The 11,828-nt window shown below is 35.3% G+C and overlaps 1 protein-coding gene across 4 annotated transcripts in view; it reads right to left on the bottom strand.

Annotated features, from left to right (window-relative positions):
- Positions 1–317: 317 nt before the first annotated feature.
- The window catches only part of LOC120625139 (homeodomain-interacting protein kinase 2), a 183,613-nt gene continuing 172,102 nt past the window's right edge, over positions 318–11,828 (bottom strand). For all 4 annotated transcript variants that reach the window (XM_039892097.1, XM_039892099.1, XM_039892100.1 and 1 more), the window contains exons 23-24: positions 11,147–11,305; positions 318–10,066 (exon numbers count right to left, since the gene is read on the bottom strand). In XM_039892097.1, coding sequence (XP_039748031.1) covers positions 9,919–10,066; positions 11,147–11,305 — 307 coding nt within the window. In that variant the 3' untranslated portion in view covers positions 318–9,918. The remainder of the gene's footprint in view (positions 10,067–11,146; positions 11,306–11,828) is intronic.

Here is an 11,828-nt window from a genome sequence, read left to right as displayed (position 1 = left end):
GCATATATTCTACTGCATAAATTATATATTAAATAGTATTTATTATATATGGTTAACTTACGTGTTTTAAATAGCATGAATTGTGTTCAGTGGTGATTAAAAACAAAAAAAAAAGACTATATTATTGTATATTATCTATCGATTAAGTTACGCTGTTGGGACTGTATTACCTTATCTATTTAGTATTAGGACCACAGTGGTGCAAAAGAATTTGCTTAAACTTGAAAATTCACTAAGATGGGACCACACATCAACAAAATAAAACTAAAACTCAAAGAAACAAAAGGAAACGGGGTGCGAAAAATAAAAGTAAAATAAAAAGGGGTATCTGGATGTTTATTTACAATTCTCTCATAATAACTATGTGATTATAAATGAAGAAAAAAAAAACCTTAAGCAACATATCAGTGCTATTAATCCCCTGATCACCAAATATTATGTTAATGGTTCCAACCGCTTGCGAACACAAGCGCCTATAAACTAAACTAAAACATAAAAATACCCATTATTGTATATAATTAGCTTTCAGCTTGTACAGAAGTACGTACAGATACAAATTACAAGAAATCATAAAGAAAACGTAAGCCTATAACAGTTTCACCGGCGCAAAATTATATAGTAGTTTCATACAATCACAGTGGAAATCGATAATAACTATAACCCAAATGTGCGTTCGGGGATGTGATAAACAAACTTAAACTATCAATAATAAGAAAACCTAGCGTTTGAATATACATTGAGAATAATTATACAACTTACTGATAGCGATAGGTATTTGTACATTACATCGGTCGCTATAACATAATCGGGTACTTGGCTAATCATGAATTATTTGCAAGAAAAAAGGCAATACATTTTCTAATGTACCTACAACATAATAATAACTGAGAATAAAGCTTTATAGTTTTGATAATATTAGGCAGAAACGTCAATAATGATTAAAGACGTCCGTTCTGTTTACGCCATAATCTTTGTACGATTTAGGAAATAGTTACTTCAAATGACAATATAATAACTAAAAAAAAAATATCTAGACTAAAAATAATGCAATCCTCACAATGTTAATACAGTATAGTGAATAATTAAGCCAGTTTTTAGTCCCGTTATTTTACTTTAGGTACGAGTAGAAGCAAAAATACGTATTCTTTTAAAATTTCTAACTATAACTTCTATAATCATGGAGAGATTTTGGGTTTACTAAATAATAAAAAAAATTAACATTGTCAAGTACCCTTACAATAATTATCAACGTTTAACATCAATGAGGTGAGGGGTGAGAGGGTAGGGTGAAACTTATTAAAACAACTAAAACTAAATATACATACATCGGGGCATTGTAGAGGCTTTGGACATGACGACTTGTTCGCGAGTTGTCTAAAATAAGTTTTGTTGTAAAACTTAATTGCACACTTTAAATTACACTATAGATACAAAGTTGAAGTTAATAAAACAACACAGTGTAAGTTCCAGAAACGACCAGTTACATACACAATAAAGTGTCACGTTATTTCGTATAACTAACTTACTGACTCAGAGACAGCCCAAAGGTTAAACTTGTGAGGCTTAAATAAAGTTAGCATTTAATTTTGTTTTTTGAAATTAGTGAAACAGAGGGGCGTGAAACCTTAAATTAAAGTGATCTTCTGCTGATTGAAGAGTTGGTATAAACAAAAAATAAGTAACATTATATAGTATTTTCAAATAATAAAGAAAATAAATAATTTACTGTTAAATAAATCACTGCATCGCGTTGAATGTCGTCATGTACAGAGGCTCGTGTAGTTGATTTCTGCTGTACGCATTTTTTCAAAAAATTTATTGCAACAACCCAAATTTACAATCAGTATTGTTTTTTTTATAAAAAGATCGAATAAAATCACAGAAAATAGGGACATGTAGCTTTTTTGTTATATCCGGTTCATTAATACAATTTTTTTTAAGACTAAGAATTATTTTTTGACAGAGATTCACAAACCTGTCAGAAATAATGTGTTGACTATTGAATATTAGAATTCGTATAACGATCGAATCCAAATTTACCTATAATTGATTTGTATCGTTAATAGAATCCGTAACTTGGTATATTGCGATTCTAACAACACTTAAACAGTATAATGAACAAGGTATTTTTAATTAATTTACTATATAAGACGGTTTGCGAAAATACCAGGACATCAGAGTGCCAAGTGTGATATACTTATCGAGTCAAAGTTAGTTACGATTAATATGTTATAGAAAAGTGGCATCTACTGACAGCACCGGTCCGTATTATAACAAAATGGCGCTCATTCGATACCTTCCGCTGGATCGAATAAGCAAACGTAGGTAGAATATCTCACACGTGGCACTCAGTAAGCAACCCCCCCGTTTGATAACTTATGCAATATTAGGTAAGGCATATAACAGTAAGGCAGTCATGAAATAGAAACACGTATTAAACAACCAATATCTTCTAATCCTTAACAACTAGGAAAGAAAGAAAAAAAAAACATTATATTACGTTAACATTCCTTTTATGTTATTGCGCTTAAAAATAAACCCCATATAAAAATCCAAAGTGAAACTGCTACTAATTATATAAAAATTAAGCGAAATAAGATATTTGACTTTGACAGTTCAAAACCTACTGTAAAAATAATGATAAAAAAGTGTGGATTGCTTGATAAACAAAAGTTATCAAATAAACCAAATATTAGATACGTTGTTATTATATACTGCGAAAAATTATTTTTTAGTTGGGTACAGGTTTTCTTTCCTCCGAGAGATTAAAGCAGGTAGTAATTTATATAACTAAAATTATTATTTATTTTTTTATATAACTTTTTAAACACAGGGTTAAATACAAAATACAAATTTATTTCTACCCTGTTTTTAGAACAATTGTGTATGGAATAAATAAATATTCAATTTTTTTTCATACTTACTCTACTTGTCACTACTCTGTAATGTAACATCGGCAGCAGCGCGAACCAAGACTCTATAGCGGTCACTAACCCGATTCCGCCATCGTAATGTTACTCTACACAAATAACATGATTTATAATTTTTTTTTTATGAAATTAATTAATAATAGATTTTGAAAAGTCTGAACACAATTTGTTAGTTCTAATTATAGGAACTACAAAGCCGAGAGCTTTCTAGTATCTTTTATTTAACCCTGTGTATTAACCTCATTGCAAATTTAAAAAAAATCGTCTAGTCAAATATAGTATTTCGCAATGAGAAAAAATAAAGAATAAGCGAATCACGCCAAGGTGTGGAGGAGCAGAGTATGAGTAATAGGTATTATAATATTGAGAGATCAATGACTAAACTCTTCTAAGAGGAATCTCGCTACTAAATACAGTAATTCTTGTTCGCGTCACATTATTATGGGATGCATCTTCTTAGAATTATTTACCCGACTGTATTATATAATAAATATTATTTTAAAGTATGTGATACTTATGTTAACTAAAACTTATTTTTTAAAAGAAAAAAAATCACTTGGACGTTCTACGTCATTAAATTTATCGTGACTCAATTTTTATTGCCCGAAATTATAAACAATATTTCGTTTATACTTAATGTATTGCATTGTTAAATATTTAAATTGATTTAGTTAATAGGTACTTTCAATTAAATTTTTGGTTTTATTGCGAGTTTCTGTACCAACTGAGTACAATTTTCAGCACTAGACACTTTTAAAAAAATGCCGGTCGTTACAAGGACGCAAGCAAGGGTCTCTATTAAGTCATTATTGTACAATAACTGTGTTGTGCCATAAATCAATGAGGTTTTAATAAGGTAAGAGTTTATAGGACTACCTTTCGGTCTTGATTGCGCAAGCGTATCCTTAAACTATTGAGTATGAAGTGTATACTGTTTACTGAATATTCAAATCAAATGAAATAAAAGGTTTTGGTTATAAAAGATGCATCCCGTAATCCCAAATATGACCCTGAGCATTGTATTAGATTAGGATTAGATTAGGATAAAATTACCTACGAAAATAACGAAAAATGTATAGATAATAATGCCAGTGTATGCTTTGAAAACCAAGGGCTGACCGTGTATACAGATATATTGTTTATGAATATCGTGTTTAGGTACGAAAACTCGGGCTGAGGGCTCAGAACTCCTCTTTCTTTGATACTTACTATCATTTACTTTATTTATATAAATAAAAGATAATAAAATATAAATAATAATTTAGTTGTCTTTATACAACTGTTTTGCACTATGTTCTGGGTTCTGTTTTTACAGAACTCTAGTGGGTTAGATGAGAAAAATATTAAGATTTGTTCGGTAGCCAATTTTATATAACTAGCTTGCTTATTATAAATCCGCACGAGCTAAACTGCGCTTTACTGCATTGCAGCAAGGATCGTTTTTACTTGCAATGTTAGATTTATCTTTAATCAGCTCATTGGTCAGCTTTACAATTTACTGTCATTTGATTGGTCCGAAATGAAAATTGAAACTGTAACATACATGAGTGATTCATTTAGGCAGAAGAGAAACTATCGTTAATTTTACGACGGTAATTCACTAATACATAACACAATGCTCGTGAAACTAAAAACGTAAACAGTAAAACGTTAAAACTACGAAAAAAACAATCTACAAACGAATGAAACTATACTAAAAAAATAATTAATTGTCAGGCATCAAAGCTAGTGTACTAAACACATTAAAACTTAAAATAGTGACATTATTATTGTTGTCATTTAAAGGAAAAAGTTAACTTTTGTTTGGATATTTTTTTCCTTTGGAGAATCATTACAAGGAACAACCCAAAGTACAGTCGTCACAATATAAAGGGGCTAGACGAAGTTCTAACGTCATGACTTCACGCACGTTCTTCAAATGGTTAGCACAAAACGAAACGTTAAGGTGCAAGTCCGAAATTTTAACTTTAGCAACTTGATTTTACTTCCGTAAAATAACTGTTTCGCGCGTGTTCACGTTTGCCATACGTGCGATTTGATGTCATAGCGAATTAGGACGTCCAAGATCATAAACATAGTCTGGATTGGGCCTAAATACCTCGACATGATATAAATGATCGAATATTTTAAATCCAAATAATGCGATTAAGAACTCTTAAACTAATAAGCAAATCTATTAAATCGACATAACACCGCGAGCGAGCGAATCTTATTTACTTGTACAATAGGCTTCGGAATGCTTCGGAAAACAAAAATGTAAGTCAACAAAATGGTTGTTATATTTACTATGTGAATGCCAAGAAAAAGTACCATTTTTTTCTCATGGGTTTTTTTTTACTTACAATAAGGTAATAAAATATTTTAATAGGTATAGAAAGATGAAATAATGATATCATGTACAGTCAGATTAAATCAAATTAGTTTTTGTTCAATTTAAATGTTTGGCTTTAGGCAAAAATACGAAAAAGAGCAGTATATTAGTAAGTGTCATTAAGGGAATGAATGTATAGGGAAATTATTATGAAAAATACTTTTCTACATGCTTTCTAAAAAAAACTAAGTGGTTGAATTACATTTCAGTTAATTGGAAGGTAAACCTGACACCGACTGTACCCGTAGTAGAAATAATTACTTGTACACTTACATATACAAAATATAACTATGGATAAAAATCGCATAATAAATCACAAATTAAATTTCAAAACAAAAAAACATTAAAACGAAATAATTAAAAGTGGACCTGTTATATTTACATAATGGGAATACCTAGGCGTAGAACAAATTATTTTATATTTATCTAGGCAAACATATAACCAGCGTTCAATGTCCGTGTCACTAAACAATTACTGTCTGTTCACAGTTAAACGTGGCAATATTATACATATTTAGTAGCACAATAGTGTCTACAAGTCGCAAGTGTGTCTATGTAAAAAATAGCGCTGTCTGTTGCTAGATCACTGTGAACAAACACAAAGGCGTCTATACACAGCGTAATATATTTCTCTAGAAAAATATATAAGCGTTCAACGCGTGTTACTAAACAATTAGTGACAAGCGGAAAATTCAAACATATGAAGTAACATTAGCGTCTACTGTAAGTAGCTCCCAGGTGTGTGTCTTAGAAAATATATCGCGATCGTTGTCACTAGTGCATTATGAATACACACTAGTGTTTTTTCGCAACAATTTTAGCATAGACACACCTTAGGTTAAGCCTTTTCGTTCTTTTAACCATTGATGTTGCAGATCCAATTCCCTTTGAATCGATATCTCATTTGCGTTAGTGCACTGTAAAGGCACAGAAATTACTATACACAGTGAGTCAGTTACAGCGACAGAAAATAATTGCATAGACACACCTGACAATTTGATTTAGACACTAGTGTGACATTGGATAATATTGCAGTCACTACGAACAGTCACTTAAACATAACTAAAATTGCAGTCATAAAGTAAATTGCATTTAAACTTCATCGAGTAAAGAACAACTATTTAACAATTTCGCTCTATCTAACGTGAATATACATTCATTATTACACACAATATTATATTTCCATAAACCTATTTGTTTATTTCAGTACTATATATTTTATAAAACTCTTATATAACCATATTTTTTTTATTTCGTATAATATTGAATCTACAATCTATACAAGTCCGCCACCGCAACCTACACGTTTAATTATATCTACAAACTCCAGTTAATACGATTAAATAGGTAATAATATAAACACAGCGTATTCTTTTTTGTTTGTGTGATTACAACAGACTACCGACTACATGATATGGAACGTAACATAAAAAACATCGATAAATCTCATACCTAAAGCGAACTTCTACTATAAGAATAACATACGAGTATATAAGAGAATCTCTCAAGGTCAATGTAATAGACAAGAATTTCGTTTGCTCAACGAAAACTCAAGTCTGGGTCTTGTGCCTACATCTACACGTTTTAAACATTCCTTTATATAAATCAGTATAGTTAATAAATGAATCGAATCCATTTGATGTGTTTTTTATTTAATTTTATAAAACTGCCATGAGGTATGTGTTTAAAGTAAATCAATCTAACGAAAACTCTTGCACTGCTGTATTAGATTACTTTAATATATTAAATTGGTACCAAACCTGACCTGTAGGCAGCAGGTCTGAAGTAAATATATGTTAAGGTTAGTAACACTTGATAGTAACTTGAAGATTAATTCTAAGCTGGAATCGTGAAATACTTATAAGGCAGGATATTAGATAAACACGTGACAGATTTCTCGTCACGCTGTAGATATTTAACCAGGCTAGACCGGAGCTAATTTAGAAATCAGTAATTCCCAAGTTTACCCGAATCAGGAAAAACTCGGGTCTTACAACCCTCGTAAGACACACCACGGCGTCTAAGAGGGTACATTTCACGAAGAGACTCTTTCCTATACTTAGTTATTCTCATACCTCTACACTATTAGAAATAAACAAATTTAATTGACAAAATCACCGTCACGTAAAAACTAAAACAAAACCTACAAAATTATACACACCGCGCTCCCCAGGGTTTACGCTTCAGTACAATCGACTCAACACGCGCCGCCTAATATTAAAACTCCCATTTTATCGATTTGGTAGAAACTCTAGTCTACGAATAAAACATTAGTAAATGCAACTCTCCTACTTGCTTAGCTTTCTCGCCAAATTATCTTAGTAATTAAATTTACAATCAATATTTATACATGTAAAATAAAGTTTTCGTTAATATATTTATTATTTATTACACCTAGAGCATACTTCGCGTATACGATTAATTAATGTGAAAATAAACACTCGGTTCAATTAATTAAAAATTAAAACATATTAATGCATGATTAAACCTATTATAGAAATTAGAATGCGAGCATGTCCGTTCGCTACACCAAATATATTATAAATGATTCATTAATTTAAGAAAAAACCACTCTGAAATACTAACACGAATTAAAACTCGCGACTCGCGTGCACGCGAAAACTAAATTCACATCTAATTTGTACAGAAATTGTTCAACATTTAACGTTGATCGCATATGCCAAACCGAGCTGTAGTATAAGCAGTGACGTGCAAACAATATATGCAAAAAGCACTGCCTACTATAAGTTTTTTTTTTTCTTCATCTATTAAAGTATAGGATTTATTATAATTATTATTACCTATAATTTTGACCAAGATTGCCACTAAGCAGCCATCCTCAAAAATTCACGCCACCGAATATATGCCCTAATTTTCTATCTTTATAACCTATTTAACACAACATTAACTGTGCATCCCCATATTTTACAATACAACACCTAATTCCTATAACATTGAATGCAGGAAATACATTTTGTGACTTAACTTTTGACACTTACTTATTCAATTTGTATGCCACAAATTGTGGACAAGAATGAGTCATGGTTAGAATGTTACATCCGTGGTCGAATTTTGGCGACGCAAATTATGGTTGTCTTATATATGTTATAAGGATCCTGGAAATTTGTTTGTTGCTCGTTTCGTAACATGCGATCAACTCAGACCGAGCGTCAAACTAATATTTATATAGTACTATACGTAGAATTGTTTTCTATCTATTTACAACTCTACATGGATAATATTCCGTGGGGAAGTGCTCGGGGATGCTCTCGCAGTTTACCGCTCGGTCTGTTCACCCCTACAAGAGTCATACGAGCAACAGTTACACACAAGGAACTGCGTATTAAACACGCGAGCATAACACACTAGCCACAGTTTTGAATAAAAAAATTGCAGTGTGAATAGAAACGGTCGATTTTGGTTCCTCAAAGGGCCACTCGTCCGTCCTTACAGACGCCCCGGGGTTTATATATCCAACCATATAATCAAGGCCCCGCTCGTCGATAAAAACAGCGAGTGTGTGCGTTACATAAAAAACCTGTGCTCTTATATTCTAGAAACGTCTATATTTCACTTCCAAATTGATGCACTTTTCACATCCCAACGATTGTTTTCTATTTTCAATGTCGTTTTTTCGTAATATAATTATCGAAATTGTATTCTCACTACCAGCAGACAGATCTTGTGATGGGCACTATCAAAATTGTCATATGTATTGTTTTTGCGATGGATATTAGCAACTTATATCTAGATAAAATTACATAATTTTACTTGGTTGCGGAACAGGATAATGTTTGTGACGCAGAACTATAATCCAGCCGGAGGTAATGACGTATCGGCCAAAGGTCTTGATGGAAATGACATGTCCATCCAGTTTCCTGTCGTAGGCAGTGCCACTTCGTTCCACGGTCCTGGTAACCTGGTAAATGACATATCAGCCAACGTTTCTCGCGACGGTAATGAAGCATCGGCGAATGCAGCTCGAGTTGTAAATGAGATATTGGGCGATGCTCCCAGAGTTGCTGAAGATATATCAGCCAATATCGACCGTTGTGATGTAACATCAGGCAAAGAAACTTGTTGTGGTAATGACATGTTAGGCAATGTCACATCGGCCAAACCACGCCGTGTTAGTGCAATTACAGGCAACATTCCTCGCTGTGATCTTTCACCCATTACTCCTCTTCCTGGTAACGATACGTCAGTCAGTGGTCTTGCTTCTGTTACAGACCTATTGTTAGTTAAACTTGGTTGTTCTGGTAATGTCACATTCAACAATTGTCCACGCGTCGGAAATGCTATATCTGCTTCACGGTGCAGTGATATATCACCCAACAGCCTTGATGGTGGCAATGGCACTTCACCCATCATTACTCGCTGCGGTAAAGTCACATCAGCCATAACTCCTAGCGGCGTTAGTGACATATCACCCATTAATCCTCGGGCTGCTAAAGACGGCCTCGCTTCCGGTAATGACCCTTGGGCCCACAATCTATCTACTGTTAGAGCGCCATCCGGCCACGATCTATCTGCCGGTAGACAGCCATCGGCCCATGATCTGTCCGCTGGCAGGGACCCGTCGCCCCATGGGTCCGCCGGTGGCAGCTGTGGCGGTACTCAGTCGGTGTACCACAGGTGTTGCTGGTGGTGCTGCGGGACCAGGTAGGTGGGCGAGTAGGGCTGCAGGTAGCCGGGCAGGCGCGCGCCGCTGCCGTGGTGCGCTGGGGGCGGAGCACCCACACCGCCGACGCCGCTCACGCCGCCGCTGCGAATATTAACATTTACACTTTGATGAGAATTGTGTGGTTCACCGGTGTAGCAAAGTTGACTAGAGTTGATGCTTGTTGTGTTGTAGTACCTCACTACTAATTACCACCCTACCGAGAAACGCGATTTTGCGTTCCATTTGTCCGTCGGTTTTATTTATTTATTTAACTCTTTATTTGTACACCACAATGAAGTAAGGAAAATAAAAAAACAATAGAAACACAAAGACAGAAGTAGAATACAAAAGGCGGCCTTAGCGCTGTACCGTGCGTGTGCGCGTTGCGGTACAAAACCGACAAAAGCGCTTGGCTTGGCTAAATCACAGACTAAATCGCTTGGCGGCAGGACTTTTTCGAGAACGGGACATAGAGTATCGTTTAGACACACTATATAATAAGGAGTCATCATCATCAACACATCAGCCCACTACAGAGCACGGGTCTCTCCTCCCACAATGAGAAGGGGTTAAGGCCCTAGTCCACCACACTGGCCTCCACACACCTTTGAGAATGTTATGTAGAACTCTCAGGCATGCAGGTTTCCTCACGGTGTTAATTACTTAAAACACACATAACTTAGAAAAGTTAGAGGTGCGTGTTTAGATACGTACTCGAAGGTGAATTCGGACTCCTACCCAATGCGCCATCACCGCGCTAATAAGGAATATTTGGAATCAATGTCTCAATCAATCAATCCTAACCGTATTCGGTCACAGCGACTGTTTCGGATTCCGGCTGAGAGCGCCACTGGGGAGCTCCTAGATGACTCGCATAACCTCGTCAACACACAGCAATGTAGTTACATGATACGGCCGCTGGTGGTCGGGCCTTTAGCTCATCGCGTTTAGCATCAAGCTCCTTAAGTCGTCTCAACTCAAATTTGGTCACGTTCGTGTTCACTAAGCGCCGCCAATGTGAGCGGTCTTTCGTAAAGGTCTCCCATCTAGCCGGAAAAATGGAACATTGCTTAATATGACGCTTCAAGCACATCTTTATAACGCAGCAGCTTGGCCGCATCAATGTCTATACAGCTACACACGCATACACTGCGACCGCGAAATCAGACGTCTTATACTCACGTGTGGTAGTGGTAGGTGGGCACGTATAATGGAGCCGGGAGGTACCCCGGGGACACACCGCCCGGCGACAGCACGCCACCACCCGAAACCCCCGTCACGCCGCTGACACCACTCGTCACGGCACCCACCCCGCCGACGCCCGTCACACCACTAGTACTCCTGAAATTAAAACACAAAGTCACACAAATATCCATAAAGAAGGGACCTTTTAAAAATTAACTTGAAACCTAAAGTTATGAGGATTACCAGAGCCTGCTGTTAGAAAGCAAAAAATCAAAAGGGATTGCAATTCCAGCAGCTTGGGTTACCATTGTCCATGGACTCTTGGAACTATGTGTTTCGGAGCCATAGATCATTATGAAGATGTTATATAGATATACCTATGTGTGCGGACTGCGACCCGCGACGCCCGCCTACGTTTATAATATACTAATCAGTGTGCTAATGGCTGGCTTGTTTCACTGACGTACACGTACGCCCTCCCTTGCTAGATAGGAACACAACAGAGGTATTTAACCACATAAATAAATAAATAAATAAATATACTACGACAATACACACATCGCCATCTAGCCCCAAAGTAAGCGTATCTTGGGTTATGGGTACTGAGATAGCTGATGAATATTTTTTTTATGAATATAATAAACATAAATACTTATAATGTACAGATAAACACCCAGAC

Source organism: Pararge aegeria, chromosome 7, assembly GCF_905163445.1.
Source record: "Pararge aegeria chromosome 7, ilParAegt1.1, whole genome shotgun sequence".
Taxonomy (NCBI): domain Eukaryota; kingdom Metazoa; phylum Arthropoda; class Insecta; order Lepidoptera; family Nymphalidae; genus Pararge; species Pararge aegeria.
This window is presented reverse-complemented; position numbering and strand designations above follow the sequence as displayed.